The sequence below is a fragment of the Pelophylax lessonae genome, assembly GCF_965119305.1.
Source record: "Pelophylax lessonae genome assembly, chromosome: 7".
NCBI lineage: Eukaryota > Metazoa > Chordata > Amphibia > Anura > Ranidae > Pelophylax > Pelophylax lessonae.
In genome coordinates, this window is record NC_138774.1 from 280,175,508 (window position 1) to 280,195,829 (window position 20,322).

The 20,322-nt window shown below is 47.4% G+C and overlaps 1 protein-coding gene across 1 annotated transcript in view; it reads left to right on the top strand.

The window, feature by feature from the left end:
- The first annotated feature begins 457 nt into the window (after window positions 1-457).
- Window positions 458-20,322, top strand: part of AIF1L (allograft inflammatory factor 1 like) — a 108,001-nt gene continuing 88,136 nt past the window's right edge. Inside the window, exon 1 of the mRNA XM_082263107.1 lies at window positions 458-518. Coding sequence (XP_082119233.1) covers window positions 495-518 — 24 coding nt within the window. The 5' untranslated portion in view covers window positions 458-494. The remainder of the gene's footprint in view (window positions 519-20,322) is intronic.

Sequence of the window (20,322 nt, forward strand, 5' to 3'; positions counted from 1 at the left end):
GACCAAAGAAGTTGAGTGTACGTGCTCAGCGTCATATACAGAGGTTGTCTTTGGGAAAGAGACATATGAGTGCTGCCAGCATTGAAGGGGTGAGGGGTCAGCCTGTCAGTGCTCAGACCATACGCCGCACACTGCATCAACTTGGTCTGCATGGCTGTCATCCCAGAAGGAAGCCTCTTCTAAAGATGATGCACAAGAGCGCCAGCAAACCGTTTATAGCCAGCATATTCATTTTACTTTTGGGTAAAATTACCATTGCACTATATGCATATCTCTTTTTGGCGCAGCACTATTTTTTGTTATTATATGGTATTGTGTGTAGTGAAAACACTGGGTTAGTGATAGCAGCCTTTTAGATTCTTATTATATATAATTTTTGTCACTTCATGATTGCGCTGATTACGTTTTTTGCACAGTTACGGCAATTGTTATGTATATCACCCTTCATTTTTCTAGGTGGGAAAGCCTTTGGGATCCTGAAGGCACAGCAAGAAATGAGGTTGGAAGAGGTCAATAAGGTAAGATTGGGGGTGTCGTCTGGAACGTTCTGCAAAAAAAGTTTTGCAACTTTCGTAAAAGTTACTTTTTTATAGGGAGACCTGTTCCTTTGAGACAAGTACAGTATTTTCCGGCGTATAAGACGACTGGGCGTATAAGACGACTGGGTGTATAAGATGACCCCCCTAATTTTCAAGTTAAAACATAAGTTTTGGGCTATACTCACCATATAAGACTACCCTCCCTTCCGAAGCAAGGCAACACCATTGAAAAACATCATATTTTTCATAGATCTCCAAGGTACCCCAAGTACTGTAATACATGTAATCTCTCATAATATCTCCAAAGTACCCTAAGTATTACCAGTAGATGTAATCTCAAGACGCTGGCTGTGCGGGAATCCTGTACCGGTATACCGTATGTACCGTAGCTTCGGCTAGTATACCACGCTGAGCCAATCACAGTGAGCGATGTATTCTATTATTGAATGCAAAGCCTGCTCGGATTGGCAGAGTCAGAGAGGCGGGCTGATGTTACTCCGCCAATCCAAGTAGGCTTTGCATTCAATAATAGAATACATCACTCTCCCTGATTGGATCAGTGCGGTACACTGTATGTAGCCGAAGCTACGGTACATACGGTATACCGGTACAGGATTCCCACACAGCCAGCGTCTTGAGAGATTACATCTACCGGTAATACTTATACTTAGGTTACCTTGGAGATATTATAGTCGGCGTATAAGACGACCCCCTATTTTTGGGGTATTTTTTTGAGGTTCAAAGTAGTCTTATACGCTAGAAAATACAGTATGTTGAGGCTTCTGGTAGTGGGTGAGTTCAAAAAACAACAATATCTCTCCTGCGCTCGAGTGGAATGCCGGAAGGTGAATCTTCTAGGCGGTTTTATGACACAAATGAAGTGGTCTTGCTTCCCCCCCTCAGGACCAAGGGTATCCAAAAGGCACTACAAGAAAACAACAAGAGAAGGGCGCACCGATCTTGTGCATTACCACTTAAAAGTTTATTAAAATCAAAGAAGGGTAGCGTACAATATACTCACAAACGTAGCATATGAACAAGCATATAGGAAATGGGCACCGCTCGCTTCCAGGACACTTCTCTACTGCTGGATAGCGTGATGGCGTCCTCAAAACCTGATGTGGCTTTTCGAGGGAGGACCCTCTTCCTCAGAGCCAAAATCGCCACTCAGAGCCAGAATCGCGAGGAAGAGGGTCCTCCCTCGAAACACATAAGCCACATTAGGTTTTGAGGACGCCATCACGCTATCCAGTGGGTCAATTCACCCAAACATGGGTGGATTTTGTTGGATTGAACAAAGATGCCTGCACCAATATGTGGCCAAAGCTCTGTCTTGCTTGAAATTCTTTGCAACAGAATGTTCAATGTTTTTGAACCACCCCAGTGGTTGGCTGGTTGGTAAGTAGTGACTGGAAATTCCTTGGCTTTTTTTTTTTTTACATACTGTAGCCAGTCTGTGGGAGCCAGAATTATTGTTGGTTGGTAGGGGATCAAATATTTATTTTACTCACTGAACGGCAACTCCATTTATAACATTTGTATCGCGTGTTTTTTCTGCATTTTTGGTTGGTATTTTGTCTCGATCATGATATATGATTAAAACTATAGACCCTTCATTTCTTTGTAAGTGGGCAACCTTACAAAATCTGCAGGGGATCAAATAATTATCTGCCCCAATGTAGTTTAACGTTGTGTTTTATCACAGCTACTCAAACTGTCTCATCTCTGGACGTCATCCAATGTCGTGTTGGATTCAGAGGTTCAAGTACAAAAAAACAAAAAGCCCCACAAGTATCGATGATAGCTAGTAATAACGCTCTATAGAATCTTTTTCAGCTGGTTCTGGCTGTTTAAATGGAAATCAAATGTTGGAAGGCTATACAGTGTATATAAACAATGAAGGCTATTTGGGACTTTAAGTGAGACACCAGCAGGTAATGCCCAGCGTCTCCATCCCTGTATCAGAAAAACTGAAAATGGTGATGAGTACATCAGACTGGGGGCTGGCTGGCTTCCATGCACCACTTTTAATCCTTTCAATTTTCAGTTTTTCTTATACAGTGTATATAAGGCCTTAGTGTGAAATAAGGATGTATTCATGAATTCATTGCAAGTCCTCCTGTACCCAGCATAGTGGTGAGTGGAGCGGGCTGATTGCCATGCCTGGTTATCAGTAATACCTGCCCACAGTAAATGTCTCCCTTTATCTCTAACTGCAAGAAATGAGGCTGATGTTATATAGGAAAAAGGAAATCTGTACTGAGAAAGTATATAGGCTTCCATTGCTGAGCTATACCTTTGGAAATGATTTTTCTCCTGAGTGGTATGAAGATCTAAAGAGTTCAATGCTTTCACTGACCCATAACCAGTATTCAAAGCAGATTCTTCTTAAAGCCCAACTAAACTTTTAAAGCAGTGGCGGCCCATCCATTGGGGGCACAGGGGCGCCGCCCCCCCATCCATGCGTCTGGCCCCCTAATCTACATGCAGGGCGCCAGACGCATGGATTCCAATGGGGTTTTTTTTTTGTTTGAAGCACATGATTAGAGCCAGAGGCTCTAATAGGCTTCATAAAAGGGTGGGCTTGGGGCGCAGAGCACTGCGCCCTGAGCCCACCCAGTTGTGTGACAATAGCGAATGAATATTCGCTATTGTCACACGGATTTTCCTCCTAGTCAATCAGGAAGCGGGTCGGCAGTGTGTAGTGGTCAGGTAGGTCTGTGTAGGTGTCAGTATAGTAATCAGGTAGGTCAGTGTAGGAAAAAGGTAGGTCTCTGTAGTGGTCAGCAAGGTTAGTGTAGGTGTCAGTGTAGTGGCCTGTGTAATGGTCTAGTAGGTTTGTGTAGGGGGCGCAAATTACTTGCCTTGCCCCGGGCGCTGACAACCCACGCTACACCACTGCCGGGTCCTGAGACTCGATTGGCCGAAAGGAGAAGCCATGATATTGGGGAAGCTGCTGCCTGCCCTCCACATGTCAGTCCAGGGTGAGTGAGCCGGTGACCGGGGAGGGGGGGGGGCGTTGTATGGTGTGCGTGCTGGAGCTGGTGTGGTCTGGGGGGGGTATGGTGTGGACCGTCTGCCGGCCCATGAAGCACCAGCCGCCATTGGTTTAAAGTGTATATATTACCAAAAATGCTTCCTGGATAGAGTAGGGAAGGATTAAAACTCCCACCGGATTATTTTACTTGTGGTTTTTTGTACTATTGAGGAAATTGTCTTTAACCAACTGCCCCAGAGACGCAAGAGAAGGAAAATAGAAATCTCCAGTAGGAGAAGGAGAATACCCCGCTAATGGCCCATACACATAATCAGAAAACCGTACGAAAAATACCTCTTTTGAAGCTATCGTACAATAATCTGATCATTCGTACACAGCTTTAGAGAGCCGATCATGATAGTTCATCCGATGGGGCAAGCACGTACATTCTTCTCGTACCATACCAGATCGTAAGATTTTCGTTTAGTACAGTTGTCGTCCGAAAATACAATACAAATGCAATACAATACATCACTTCCGAATTTGTATTCTGTCTTACGAGAGTGATCATAACTTTTGTAACCTCTTCGTTTTCGATATGACATTAGCATGGCAGCGTCTGTCTGGAGGGGCAGTCAAGGCATGTGTACCAGGCATTACGCCGGCCATAGACATTACAGATTTCTTTACTGCAACCACAGGTTGCAAGCGAATCTGGCAGGCCGGTTATACCTAAGTCGATCAATCGATCAACTTGGTACATTCAGCCTGCACGTTATTCGTTCGAATAATGTGCAGGTCTAGCTATGGGGAGATTATGTGACCGTCCTCTCCGTCCCTACATAGCAATGATCATTTTCCAAGCAGCCTATCACCAGATGTGAGGGCAGTTATATGGGGTAGGGATCTTTGCATAACCTGTGTACGTTTTGACTTGCTCCTATCTTGGGGAGACCTGTAGAGCATTTTTATGGTCCCACCTTTAAAATGAACCCGTTACTTTGCTCAATGTTGGTAAAAGGGGAGATAACGGTACGTTGAGCTAAATTTAACCAAAAAAGTGCAAATGTCACTGTATATATGTTGTAGAATACATGGCCTTGTAAGCAGTAGTGAAAGAGTTATATTCTTCCCTTTATGGCTGCAGGAAAAGGAACAAATATTCCAGGCTTGCAGCTTCCCTTATCTCTAGTTTGAAATCCCCTTTCTGAAGGTTAAACTCATAGTGAAAGTGAAGGCAGAATGAGGGAAGTTGGCCTCTCTCGATATTGAGTGACGTGAGAAAGCTTACAGGTTATCTGCGAGCAGCAAGTACTAATGTGTGCACCTGCCGTAATGTGACCCGAGCCTTGTTCTTCTGCTGTTTTCTAATTATTGCAACCATCGTGCTATGTCATATCAGTAAATGGAACCTGAAAGTTCTTCTAATCTAGTAGTAACAATGTATGAATGCCTATGGCCACCTGAGGAGGTCTGCTCTAAGACTGGGAACAGGGATGAATTTCTGCATGGTCAATATAGACCATGGCTTAGGCCAGTCATTCTCAACCAGGGTTCCTCCAAAGGTTGGTAGGGGTATGGCTTCTACATATTTTCTGGGGCCAAGGCCATTTGGCAGAGCCAGCTGCATGGCACCAATTATCTTTTTAGTGGTCTGTAACAGTGGCATTCTGACCATCACAGTATAGGGGACATTTTTCCCACTGGCTACCAATTTAAAGGCCATATTTTCCACTTACCACATTGTGGTTGGGTGCAGACTGGCTTGGCAGCAAAAACTCACACACAGTCCAGGTCAGTACTGTATTTTGGCCTAGGCCAACAAGGCCCAGGCCTAGGGCGGCACTTTGCAGGGGGGCAGCAAAAAAGTTGCCTCCCCCTTTCACCTGAGACTTTATTGGCCACTGGTTGCTAGAGCCGCCTCTCTCACCCCCCTCTCTCTCTCACTCTCTCTCTCTCTCTCTCACCCCTCCTGTCTCTCTCCCTCTCACACCCCTCCTGTCTCTCTCCCTCTCTCTCCCACCCCTCCTCTCTCTCTCTCTCTCTCTCTCTCTCTCTCTCACCCCCTCTCTCTCTCTCATCCCCTCTCCCTCTCTCTCTCTCTCATCCCCCCTCTCTCATCCCCCCCTCTCTCTCTCATCCCCCCTCTCTCTCTCTCATCCCCCTCTCTCTCTCTCTCTCTCTCTCATCCCCCCTCTCATCCCCCCTCTCATCCCCCCTCTCTCTCTCATCCCCCCTCTCTCTCATCCCCCCCTCTCTCTCTCATCCCCCCTCTCTCCCCCCTCTTTCTCTCATCCCTCCTCTCTCACCTCCCTCTCTCGCTCTCTCCCTCCCTCTCTCTATCATCCCCCCTCTCTTTCCTTTGTCTCTCTCTCTCACATCCCCCTCTCTCATCCCCCCTCTCTCTCTCATCCCCCCTCTCTCTCTCTCATACCCCCTCTTTCCCCCCGCTTTCTCTCATCCCTCCTCTCTCACCCCCTCTCTCACTCTCTCATCCCTCCCTCTCTCTATCATCCCCCCTCTCTCATCCTCTCTCTCACTCTTTGACCCCCTCCCTCTCTTTCATCCCCTCTCTCTCTCCCTCATCCCTTCTCATCCCCCCTTCTCTCTCCCTCCCTCACCCACCCCCTCTCTCTCTCACCCACCCCCTCTTACCCCCCTCTTGTGAGATCTCAGGGGTTCATGCTGGGACTTGTAGTCCTTCAATTTTGGAAGGAGTCACATCCGTTAAAAAAGGAGTGGGGCAAATTTACAAAGGAGGGGGGCGCCCAATTTTAGTTTTGCCTAAGGCAGCACAAAACCAAAATACACCACTGGTCCAGGTGCAATCAGTATAACTTGTATTGTAGTAAAGGCAGACCTTATATTGTAGTCAAGTTCACAACAAAGCTGGTTGGAGAGGATCCAATTGGGAGCACTCATGAACACTCATGAATACCAACAGCTTATAGTTGAGCAGGTATCAGCCGAACTGACAGCGTTTGTCTGGAGGGGAGCGTCTTGGCCATCTTGTATCCAAAGGGAAAGAAGTCCAAGGTAATTGCAGGCCCTAAGCTTTCCCTTCTCGTCTGGAACCTCTCCCTGCCACTAATACTGTCCCTGACAGACGGTAAACCTGTCTTACACTACCCACACACGAATGCGTGCCAAAACGTGGGGATCAGGGACTGAAAAAAGACTGACCCGAGATGGCCACCAAGGGTCACTTGGATTCAGTGTAGCCAATCAGAATGCTGCCTCCAGGAACCAGCAAACCACACAAAAACCTTGACTTTCTCTCCAGGCTGTGATGCCGCTCCGGCCAAACGCCACCTACAGTGGAGGAAGCAGACTGCTCCTTCTTATAACGAATTTATTGGTTTTAGCAGGGGTTCTCCAAGATCTGAAAATTATTTTAAGGATCATGCTGAATGAAAAGATTGAGTGTCTTACGGGACAAGCAATCAGGTTTTGAAAAAATTTGGTCCCCCTGGCTTAGCTATTTGCAGGTACCAGACTCGCGTAGTTGAGCCCCAGGCTTGAGAGAGTCAAAACCCAGGGCAAAACCACTTTCTTACATCTCCTTATTAGATATACTATTCTCTTTTCTATTCTCCTCCCGAATCTTTCTATTCTTTAATTTTCCTGTTTCTTTTTGTACATGGTACTTCTGATACTAGTAGAGGCGTCCTTGGCCCTCAATACCCGGTCAAAAAGATGTTTGGACCTGGCCCTAGGATGTTACTGGTTATAAGATGGAGGTATTGTTGTTATATAGAGCTTTTGATAGATGTTCAGTATTAATGGTGCCCTAGGTTTTAAGGGCTTTTATATTTCCTACTTGGAGAGAGGCAAAGTACCCCTCCCAAACAGAGTCCCTCACATCATAGAGCTGGTGTAAGCTGGCCTACACCAACTACCTGGACTCTCAATTGAAATAATGGGCAGTCCAACTACTATTGTCGCTATATTTTGTACTTTTTCTTATATCTTGAATAGAAAAAAAAAACTAATAGAAACTATTGAAACAGAAAATTATTTTAAGGGTTCCTATGAGGTAAGAATCCAATGGAGAATCTGTGGCAAGACTTGAAAATTGCTGTTCACAGGCGCTCTCCATCCAATCTGACAGAGCTTGAGATATTCTGCAAAGAAGAATGGGCAAAAATGTCCCTCTCTAGATGTGCTAGAGACATCCCCAAAAAGACTCGCAACTATAATCAGGGGCGTACCAAGGGGTTGGCCAGATTGGCGCCCGCCAGGGGTGCAGGCCGAGGGGGGGAGGGCGCAAAAAAATTGGAAGTGTTAGCAGTGATTGTTGCGCCCTCCTTACAGCCCGCACCCCCAGGCAGCATGCAGCTCCAATCCCGGAGCCCTGTGTCCACTCCAGGTGTCATGTAAGTGTGGGCTCTCCGGAGCTCTGTCTCTGCCCACACATGAGGTCGGTCAGCGGTCACATGACCGTGACATCATCAATCGGCTCCAGCGGTGGCAAGCTGGGGATGGGGATTACACTGAGGCTGTCAGAGGAGCCCATACCGCTGACCAGCACCTTTCAACCTCATTTCCACTCCCAGGACAAGCTGACCAGGGGACACCTCTCTCTCTCCCTGTCACCCCCTATTTCTCTCTCCCTGTCACCCCCCACTCTCATTCTCTCCCTGTCACCCCCCACTCTCATTTTCTCCCTGTCACCCCCACTCTCATTCTCTCCCTGTCACCCCCCCTCTCTCTCCCTGTCACCCCCCCCCTCTCTCTCCCTGTCACCCCCCTCTCTCTCTCCCTGTCACCCCCCTCTCTCTCTCCCTGTCACCCCCCTCTCTCTCTCCCTGTCACCCCCATCTCTCTCTCTCCCTGTCACCCCCATCTCTGTCTCTCTGTCACCCCTCCTCTCTCTCTCTGTCACCCCCCCTCTCTCTCTTTCTTTCAAACTACTTATCGGGGGGGGGGGGGGGGGAGGCTCCGATACAGCTCCTCGCCAAGGGCGCTGGAGACTCTAGGTACGCCTCTGGCTGTAATCACAGTGAAGGACGGTTCTACAAAGTATTGACTCGGGGGGTGAATACAAATGCAGCCACACTTTTCACAGATTTATTTGTAAACTTAAATGTTGAAAACCATTTATCATTTTCCTTCCACTTCACAATTGTGTGCCACTTTGTGTCGGTCTATCACATAAAATCCCAATAACATATATTTACGTTTTTGGTTGTAACATGACAAAATGTGGAAGGAGTATGAATACTTTTTCAAGGCATTGTAGGTCTTCCAGTGATTTCTCCCTCCTTCCCATACTTGGGTGTATTGGGGTTAACGAGAAGTTAATCTCATTCACCTTACAAAAGAATTAGTAATCATTGCACAATGCAGTGTTTCTCGCCTCCTATCCTAACCTCCTATAAATACCCGGCGTTAATCACTGTGATTACGGTAATTATCATACTATACTGCTCACACACACTGCTTAGGGGAGCATGAATCAATGGCAGGAGACAAAACAAGCAATGGGCCACAATCCAGGAGACATAGATTATGGAGTAAACACGTGACCCCGTCCGTAGTAGTGAGGTCAGACCAGTCGGATCACACGCTCTGTGCATTTCAGGTCACCCTCGTCATAAAACGTGTTAATTAAATGGTGTCACCAAGTATTTCCGTACTTCAATTAAGTAATTAAGTCCGGAAGAATTTCCCCCTTAACCACTTAAGCCCCGGAAGATTTTACCCCCTTCCTGACCAGGGCCTATTTTGCGATTCGGCACTGCGTGACTTTAACGGACAATTGCGCGGTCGTGTGACGCTGTACCTAAATGAAATTGACGTCCTTTTTTCCCACAAACAGAGCTTTCTTTTGGTGACATTTGATCACTTCTGCGATTTTTATTTTGTGCTATAAACCAAAAAAGAGCGACAATTCTGAAAAAAAATATATATATAATTTTCACATTCTGCTATATGAAATTCCCCCCCCAAAAAAAATTAAAAATCAAAATTTTTTAACATTTTAGGCCAATTTGTTTTCTCCTACATATTTTTGGTTAAAAAAAATCACAATAAGTGTATTTTGATTGGTTTGCGCAAAAGTTATCGCGTCTACTAACTACGGGAAAGATTTGTCATTTTTATTGTTTATTTATTTTTTTACTGGTAATGGCGGCGATCTGCTATTATTAGCGGGACTGCGACATTGAGGTGGACAGATCGGACCCCTAACTGACATTTTTGACACTTTTGGGGGGGACCAGTGACATTACTACAGTAATCAGTGCTAAAAATATGCACTGTTACTGTAATAATGACAGTGGCAGGGAAGGGGTTAACCCAGGGGTGATCAAAGGGTTAAGTGTATGCCTATGGCAGTGATGGTGAACCTTGGCACCCCAGATGTTTTGGAACTACATTTCCCATGATGCTCAACCCCACTGCAGAGTGCATGAGCATTGTGGGAAGTGTAGTTCCAAAACATCTGGGGTGCCAAGGTTCGCCATCACTGGCCTGTGGGGTGTTTTCTAATTGTGAGGGGGATGGGCTTATGGAATCAATACAGAGACCTGTGTTCCTAAATAGGAGGATCACATTCCCCCCAAAAAAAAGCTTAAAAATCAAAATTGTTCATCCTTTTAGGCCAATTTGTTTTCTCCTACATATTTTTGGTTAAAAAAATCACAATAAGCGTATTTTGATTGGTTTGCGCAAAAGTTATCACGTCTACTAACTACGGGAAAGATTTCTGTCATTTTTATTTATTTATTTATTTTTTTACTAGTAATGGCGGCGATCGGCGATTTTTAGCGGGACTGCGACATTGGGGCGGACAGATCGGACCCTTGACTGACATTTTTGACACTTTTGGGGGGACCAGTGACATTACTACAGTAATCAGTGCTAAAAATATGTATTGTTACTGTAATAATGACACTGGCAGGGAAGGGGTTCACATTGTGGGTGATCAAGGGGTTAAATGTGAGCCTAGGGGAGTGATTCTAACTGTGGGGGGGCGTGGCTTGTGAAATGACCATAGAGACATGTGATCCTATATAGAAGGATCACAGGAGCTCTATGATCATTCCAGAGAGAAGAACGGTCAGCTGTGTTTACAAAAGCCGACCGTCCTTCTCTCTAAGCGACGAGTGATCCTGGGTGTCAGGCGGCAATCAGATCCACCTGCCCGCTGCATCGGCTTCCCCGTTTTTTTTTTACTAGTAATGGCGGCGATCTGCGATTTTTTTGGGGTACTGCGACATTGCCGTGGACAGATTGGACCCCTAACTGACATTTTTGACACTTTTGGGGGGACCAGTGACATTACTACAGTAATCAGTCCTAAAAAATATGCACTGTCACTGTAATAATGACACTGGCAGGGAAGGGGTTAACCCGGGGGTGATCAAAGGGTTAAGTGTGAGCCTAGGGGGTATTTTCTAACTGTATGGGGGAGGGGTTTGTGAAATGACCATAGAGACCTGTGATCCTATATAGAAGGATCACAGGGGCTCTGTGATCATTCCAGGGAGAAGAATGGCCAGCTGGGTTTACAACAGCCGACCGTCCTTCTCTCTCAGCGGGGAATGATCGCGGGTGACCGACGGCAATCGGAGCCGCCTGCTCGCTGCATCGGAGTCCCCGCTGACAGGTGGGGGCAGGAGTGCGCCGGTGGCATCGTGTGCTCGCCCCCTACCCGCAGGCGCACGACTGACTTATACCTACATTGGTTCGCACAGGAGGGCCGCCCTTTCGCGGTATAACTGCGGCGGTCGGTCGGGAAGCTGCAGGGTCGGGGTGTGTGCATTAATCCTATGTAAAGGGATATGGACCAAAAACATATTTTACAGAAATTATCACATTCGGGTCTGCCCCCATAGGAGCTGACACTCCACTCTCCGCTCCAATGTCTAAGGTCTCATCTACACTGCGGGTGATCAACGGGTGTTTAGGAGCAGTTGGGCGATTTTCCAGCAGCCCCCGGAACTCTCCTCTGTTATCCTATCTGTACATTCAGTCACTTATAATAGGTCGGAGGCAGTTGAGGTTATTGGCATTTTTTTTGAAAGCAGATAAATCGCATTCAGGACTGAAGTTTACCGGCATTTCAAATGCCAAAAGCTTGGAAAGTGTGTAATAGCTGTGACCTGAGTTTTCGTTTTCGTTAATAAGGGTTTTTAAAGAGGAACATGAAAAATATGGGAAAAACACAATTTGCGCCACATGATGTTGCCTGCAGGGGGGGGGGGCAGAGAGAGAGACAGACAGAGAGAGAGAGACAGACATAGAGAGAGCGACACAGACATAGAGAGAGACAGAGAGACAGACAGACATAGAGAGAGACAGACATAGAGAGAGCGACACAGACATAGAGAGAGACAGAGAGACAGACAGACATAGAGACAGACATAGAGAGAGACAGACATAGAGAGAGTTAGAGAGAGAGTTAGACAGAGAGACAGACAGAGAGAGAGAGACAGCCCGAGTGAGACATAGAGAGAGCGACACAGACATAGAGAGAGACAGACAGAGACACAGAGAGACAGACAGAGACACAGAGAGACAGACAGAGACACAGAGAGACAGACAGACCAGGTGAGACAGACAGACAGAGAGGCAGAGAGACAGACAGACCAAGTGAGACAGACCGAGTGAGACAGACAGAGAGACAGACCGAGAGAGAGTGAGGCAGAGAGAGAGCGAGCGACAGACAGAGCGACACAGACAAAGAGAGAGACAGGAAGAGAGAGAGACAGACAGAGAGAGACAGGCAGAGAGAGAGAGACAGGCAGAGAGAGAGAGAGACAGGCAGAGAGAGAGAGAGACAGGCAGAGAGAGAGAGACAGGCAGAGAGAGAGAGACAGGCAGAGAGAGAGAGAGGCAGAGAGAGAGAGAGGCAGAGAGAGAGGCAGAGAGAGAGAGAGAGGCAGAGAGAGAGAGAGAGGCAGAGAGAGAGAGAGAGGCAGAGAGAGAGAGACAGGCAGAGAGAGAGACAGGCAGAGAGAGAGAGACAGGCAGAGAGAGAGAGAGACAGGCAGAGAGAGAGAGAGAGACAGGCAGAGAGAGAGCGAGAGACAGGCAGAGAGAGAGAGCGAGAGACAGGCAGAGAGAGAGAGCCAGAGACAGGCAGAGAGAGAGAGCCAGAGACAGGCAGAGAGAGAGAGCGAGAGACAGGCAGAGAGAGAGAGCGAGAGACAGGCAGAGAGAGAGAGCGAGAGACAGGCAGAGAGAGAGAGAGAGACAGGCAGAGAGAGAGAGAGAGACAGGCAGAGAGAGAGAGAGAGACAGGCAGAGAGAGAGCGAGAGACAGGCAGAGAGAGACAGACATAGAAAGAGAGAGAGCGACAGACAGAGCGACACAGACATAGAGAGAGAGAGAGTGAGAGAGCCAATTAGAGAGACACATAGGGAGAGAGAGGGAGACAGACAGAGAGAGAGACAGGCAGAGAGAGAGAGAGCGACAGACAGATCGACACAGACATAGAGAGACAGACAGAGAGAGACAGAGAGAGACAGACAGAGCGACAGAGCATCAGACAGAGAGACACAGACATAGAGAGAGCTAGAGACACAGAGGGGGAGAGACACAGGGGGGGGAGAGACACAGAGGGGGAGAGACACAGGGGGGGAGAGACACGGGGGGGGGAGAGACACGGGGGGGGGAGAGACACAGGGGAGGAGAAGGTCCTGGTAGATTAGTATGGTGCAAACTTATACTTGGTAGGGACTCGTCTGAGGTACGGCTCCCTGATGGTGCAAACTTATACTTGGTAGGGACCGTCTGAGGTACGGCTCCCAGATGGAGCAAACTTATACTTGGTAGGAACCCGTCTGAGGTACGGCTCCCAGATGGTGCAAACTTATACTTGGTAGGGACCGTCTGAGGTACGGCTCCCAGATGGTGCAAACTTATACTTGGTAGGGACCGTCTGAGGTACGGCTCCCAGATGGTGCAAACTTATACTTGGTAGGGACCGTCTGAGGTACGGCTCCCTGATGGTGCAAACTTATACTTGGTAGGGACCGTCTGAGGTACGTCTCCCAGATGGTGCAAACTTATACTTGGTAGGGACCCGTCTGAGGTACGGCTCCCTGATGGTGCAAACTTATACTTGGTAGGGACCCGTCTGAGGTACGGCTCCCAGATGGTGCAAACTTATACTTGGTAGGGACCCGTCTGAGGTACGGCTCCCTGATGGTGCAAACTTATAATTGGTAGGGACTCGTCTGAGGTACGGCTCCCTGATGGTGCAAACTTATACTTGGTAGGGACTCGTCTGAGGTACGGCTCCCTGATGGTGCAAACTTATACTTGGTAGGGACCCGTTTGAGGTACGACTCCCAGATGGTGCAAACTTATACTTGGTAGGGACCCGTCTGAAATACGGCTCCCAGTAGTTGGTATGTTGGTACCTGCAACTGGTTGTCTCTGAGCCGATGCTGTGGCGGCTGGAGGCCTAATTAAGTCGGACGCAGGTACCTCCTTCTTTAATGCCTACCGGGACCTTGAGGCTCCAGTAAAAAACTGGGTTTAACGTGTTATTTACCTGTTATGTATACAGCTTGTTAATAAAAGGCTGCTATGTCCATTTAACTCCCACCTGGGGTCATGTGGTTATTTATAAGGGAGAAGGAGAGTGATGGTCAGAGCAGAATGGAGACAATTCATCTTTAATCCCCTAGTCATGACGTGAAGCTGTGACTTGCTGCGGTTGGATCTGCTCCTTCGTCTATCCTAATATTCTGACTGCAGGTTGGCCTGAGGATCTTCATGATGGTCCATTCCATTGGAAAGGCCACAGAGACCCAAACGAAGGGAAGGCCAAATGTCAAAGAAAAGTCGAAGCTGCTTCATTATCCTCCTACATTTCTTCCTGATGTAAGTGCGATGATGAAAAATAAGAACATAAGGCATTCTAATTACAGTTGAGGAGCTAGCATTACTGTTAGGGAGCCAGGGAACATGTCTTTCCATTGACAACAATAGAAAATGCTTTAGAAATCCATTTATCGTGAACGTTGGCTACCTGCCTCCTGGGATCCATCCAGTCGTTGAATATAATGATGCTGCACAGTAACTCTTTAGGATCTTCTCGGTTTTGAACCTCCTTTACATAGTTAGGTTAAAAAAAGACACAAGTCCATCTGGCTCAACCAATAAAAAAACAAAAACCAATAAAGGAAACCCAACCATACAATCCCATATACACAATCCTATACCCGCAGTTGATCCAGAGGAAGGCAAAAACCCCAGGAAAGCATGATCCGATTTGCTACAGCAGGGGAACAAAATTCCTTTCTGATCCTCCGAGAGGCAATCAGATATTCCCTGGATCAACTATACCTATAAATATTAGTACCCAATTATATTATGTACACCTAGGAAAGAATCCAGGCCTTTTTTAAAGCAATCTAGTGAGCTGGCCAGAACCACCTCTGGAGGGAGTCTATTCTACATCTTCACAGCTCTTACGGTGAAGAAACCTTTCCGTATTTGGAGACGAAATATCTTTTCCTCAAGACGTAAAGAGTGCCCCCTTGTCTTCTGTGTTGACCTTAAAGTGAACAACTCAACACCAAGTTCACTATATGGTCCCCTTATGTATTTATACATGTTGATCATATCCCCCCTTAATCTCCTCTTCTCAAGAGAGAATAAATTCAGTTCCTCTAATATTTCCTCATAGCTGAGGACCTCCGTGCCTTTCTGATGCATGCATAAACCTAACTTTGTCTACTTTAACTGAAAACCAATCTGTAGCTCGTCTGGCTTTGTTGTTGAAGTGACTGACATTTGGGCTGCATGTTCACTGCATGTTCGCCCTGCACTGCATGGGTTGACTGCACGTTTAGGTCTAGAGGAGGGTAAAAGCATTTTACTTACCTGATCCTCTACCCCAGGCCCGGACTGGCCATAGGGCACACCTGGCACTTGCCCAGTGGACTGGGATAGCTTGGCCGCAAGTCCTTGTGGGGCCCAATGCAGCTGGGCTGCTTTTTGAGCCCACGCCGCTCACCCAGCCTCTCGGTGGCTGCCCGGCTGCAAGTTCGGTTCACCTGTCGGCGCAGGGGGGACGCGACCATGAAGGTAGAGGAGCTAGAGTGGCCGTCCTTTGGCCTCTCCCCCCGTCAGTATAGTTCAGCCATTGGCACCAGGGGACGCGACCATGAAGGGAGAGGAGCTAGAGGGGGACGTCCTTGGCCTCTCCCCCAGTCAGTATAGTTAAGCCATCGGCACCAGGGGACGTGACCATGAAGGGAGAGGAGCTAGAGGGGACGTCTTTGGCCTCTCCCCCCGTCAGTATAGTTCAGCCATCGGCACCAGGGGACGCGACCATGAAGGGGGAGGAGCTAGAGGGGATGCCCTTGGCCTCTCCGCAGCTGTCAGTATAGTTCAGCCGTTGGCACCGGGGGGGCGTAACCATAAAGGGGGAGGAGATAGAGGAGACACTGGTCGCAGACACCATGGAGCCAGATTAGAGAGATCGTGAGTGCAACCACTGTGTAACCTGGATAGGAGGAGCAGTGGGGATGGATGCATATAGAAGATTAATTCTATTTCCTCCTGCACCCTCTGAAAGCCTGCAAGAGGGAGAGGAGGAGAATCAGGCATTCAGGGCTGCAGGAGGAAATGGAGAGAGAGATTCTTCTGTATACTGTCACCCCCACTGCTCCTCCTATCCTGCTTCTTTCTGCTACCCCCCTGTGCTGATTGACAGCAGGGGGAGCCAATGGCTATCAGTCTGTCCAATGAAGAGAGAGACAGTGGGGGGGGAGGGGGCACTATGCTCATGCACATTGCTGGATCAGATCGGGCTCAGATAAGAAAAAGGGGGGGGGGGAGCTGCAGCACAGAAGGTTTCAAACAATGCATTACGGGGAAAAACCTAAGTCTTTAGATCCATTTTAATGTTATTTCTTCCAGTGGGATTACAATAACCGGTCTTCTCATCAGCTGGTTTGGTATTGTGTTCAATCAAGCCCTGATGAAGGGAGCATTTTAGAACCCTGAAATGTGTTGGAACACAATATGGATGGACTAGAAATGAGCTGGACCTTTAATGGTATTTATTCCAGTGTGCCTGCAAGAACTTGGCAGGGCTCGAAGAGAAGTTCATTGGGCAGCTGCAGTTTTAGGGATGTGGGTTCTATTACAAAATGCTGGAGGAGGAAAGTCTGTCCTAGAAGAAAAACTGCACTAATAGCAAATTTCAGTTCTAAAAGTACTTTTGCAGTGTAAGCAACTAAACCACTGACTTTGCCATTCTATCAGTTTCCTTCCCCACCATTGCACTCCTAGTAGAAGAGGCAGGTGATGTCTGGTGTAAATAGACCCTTAGGATTCAACGTTGGCTGGACACATGCCATGCCAAAATGTAAAAGGTAATACCACCACTAAATGTAAAAGGGAATGGGGCAGTGCCGTAACCGCATGCAATGCATGCAATTGTGGAGCAGTGGGCCAACATTTTGAGGGTCGCAGGAAGGGTTTTTTTTTTTTAGCAGCAGTTCATTGATCAAACATGTATTTGTAAAAGTATAAAGATTTTATTAACTTCTTAACGACCACCCGCCGCAGATTTACTGCGGCAGGCAGCCCCTCCTGAGTGAGCCGACGTAGCTCCTACGTCAGTTGCGCCTGCAGCTAGGGGGTGAGCGCGTGCGCCGGCGCACTCCTGCCTCCACTCAGCAGTGGGGACTCCGATGCACGGAACTGGCGGCTCCGATTGCCGCCAGCCACCCGCGATCGTTCCCCACTGAGAAGAACGGTCAGCTGTTGTAAACACAGCAGACCGTTCTTCTCCCTGGGATAATCACAGAGCTCCTGTGATCCTTCTATATAGGATCACATGTCTCTATGGTCATTTCAGAAGCCCGCCCCCATACAGTTAGAATCACTCCTCTAGGCTTAGATTTAACCCATTGGTCACTCACAATGTTAACCCCTTCCCTGCCAATGTCATTATTACAGTAACCGTGCATATTTTTAGCACTGATTACTGCAGTAATGTCACTGGTCCCCCCCCCCCCCCAAAAGTGTCAAAAATGTCAGTCAGGGGTCCGATCTGTCCGCCGCAATGTCGCAGTCCCGCTAAAAATCGCAGATCGCCGCCATTACTAGTAAAAAATAAAAAAAACAATAAAAATGACAAATCTTTCCCTTAGTTAGTAGACGCGATAACTTTTGCGCAAACCAATCAAAATACGTATTGCAATTTTTTTTTTCATCAAACATATGTAGCATAAAACAAATTGGCCTAAAATGTTAAAAAATTTTGATTTTTAAATTTTTTTTTTGAGAATTTCATAGAAAAATATGTGAAAAATATTGTTATTTTTTCCAAATTGTCACTCTTTTTTTGTTTATAGCGCAAAAAATAAAAATCACAGAGGTGATCAAATACCACCAAAAGAAAGCTCTGTTAGTGGGAAAAAAAGGACGTCAATTTAATTTGGGTACAGCGTCGCACGACCGCGCAATTGTCCGTTAAATTAACGCAGTGCCGAATCGCAAAATATGGCCTGGTCAGGAATGGGGGTAAAATCTTCCGGTCTTAAAGCGGTTAAAAATACGCTCATTGAGAATTTTTTTGTCAAAGACATGTAGCTAAATACATTTTGGCCTAAATATATGACAAAAATTGAATATATTGGATATTTTTTAACTGTCAAAGTAGAAAAATATTGTTATTTTTTCAAAATTGTCGCTTTTTTTATTAATATCGCAAAAAATAAAAATCGCAGAGGTGATCAAATACCACCAAAAGAAAGCTCTGTTTGTGGGGAAAAAAAGGCCGTAAATTCCGTTTGGGTACGGCGTTGCATGACCGCGCAATTGTCAGTTAAATTCGCACAGTGCCGAATCGCAAAAAGTGGCCTGGACGTAAGACAGCAAAATCCTCCCGTGGTAAAGTGGTTAAAGCAGATCTTCACCCCAAAATTATTATTTTTTTTTTTTCGGTATCTGGTTCCAACCCCTCCATTAGATATTTTTTTAATTCTTTTTAACTTTTTGTGCTGCAGCTTTTCTCCCCTTGGCGAGAATTCCATCGCGCTCGATCCACAGATGTGTTGAACGGCTCCTCCGCACCAAATATATTCGGTTTTTCTTTACCTGCAGCAGAGAAATCCGAGGTCCCCAATCTGGCTGAACCGGATTTACCGGGTTCTGATAATTACTTCCGCTGTGTCGTTAGCGATTTCACGGTTTACTCCTATAAATCTCACAGCTATAAAAAGAATGTGTGTGATTCAGCCTGGCAGCAGTGTCTTGTTATGGGCGGGCTGGCCCTTTAAACAGCTCCGCTGTGCAGAACAGACAGTTTGTATTGCTGATATTGCTGCATTGCGGTCAGCTGGAACCAGGAAACAGATTGTAATATTACACAATACGTTCACAGGGAAGTCTTCCAGAGATAATCCCTTAATGAGCGGCAGGAAATCTTACTTGGTACACCTGGGGTAGGGTTCCGTCAAAGTCCCTCAGACTTCATAAAAGAAAGTTTTATGTCACAGCCGTATAAGATTACATAACAGACTGACTGTGTATAGATGAGATCCGGGGCCGCCAATAAGGCAGTACAGCCAGCCCTCCTGTACTTGGACCCGGCCCCATCAGTTCAAAAGGGGGGCACCTGCTGATCAGGAGCTGTACTGTCTTATTGTAGCCACTGTTACTCTTCTGCCTCCCCCCCCTTCCGGCTTCCCTCCTCTCCTTCCCTCCGGCTGCACTTCAGAGGAATAGGTTCTAACTCATGCTCCCCTTCCATCTGCTGTCCGGGCCCCCCTCGTGTGGCCCTTTCTCCTGCAGAGCTGCCGGCTTCCCTCCTCTCCTCCTCTCCGGCTGCACTGTGGGGGAATAGGTTTTAGCACATGTGCCCCTTCTATCTGCTGTCGGGCCCCCCCCCTTGTGGCCCTTTCTCCTGCAGCGCTGCCGGCTTCCCTCCTCTCCTCCCCTGCCGGGAGCTTCTTCGGGTACACAGGGATGTTTCAGGATTGAGAGCTCGAGAAGGGGCTGGTAAATAAGTCATTTTTTGGCCTCTTCCATCTGCTGTCCGCCCCCCCCCCCCCCGTGTGGCCATTTCTTCTGCAGCGCTGCCGCCTTCCCTCCTCTCCTCCCCTCCGGCTGCACTGCGGGGGAATAGGTTTTAGCACATGTGCCCCTTCCATCTGCTGTCCGGGCCCCCCCCCCCCCCGTGTGGCCCTTTCTTCTGCAGCGCTGCCGGCTTCCCTCCTCTCCTTCCCTCCGGCTGCACTGCAGAGGAATAGGTTCTAACACATGCTCCCCTTCCATCTGCTGTCCGCCCCCCCCCCCCCCCCTTGTGGCCCTTTCTCCTGCAGCTCTTCAGGCTTCCCTCCGGCTGCACTGCGGGGCAATAGGTTCTAACACATGTGCCCCTTCCATCGCTATCTGTCCCGCGACTTGCAATGATTCGGGATCGCAGGGCAGAATCGCCGAGATCCGAGGCGCCTATATGTGAATGGAAGAAAAAGTATTCACAATAGTGATACCTCTAGCGCTTGCTAATCCCTAGTGGAAATTTACAATATGTGCTAAAAATTCACAGTGGATATAATTAATAAATAAACATGAAAATAAATCACTTCAAAAATAACTTAAAAATAATAGTCCATATATGTGAATGGAGCCAAAGAAATCACAGGGGCCCCATACAGCCCCATACAGCCTACCTGACGGGGCCCCTGGTTGAGAGTGTCTCAAGACATACACTATATTACCAAAAGTATTGGGACGCCTGCCTTTACACACACATGAACTTTAATGGCATCCCAGTCTTAGTCCGTAGGGTTCAATATTGAGTTGGCCCACCCATTGCAGCTATA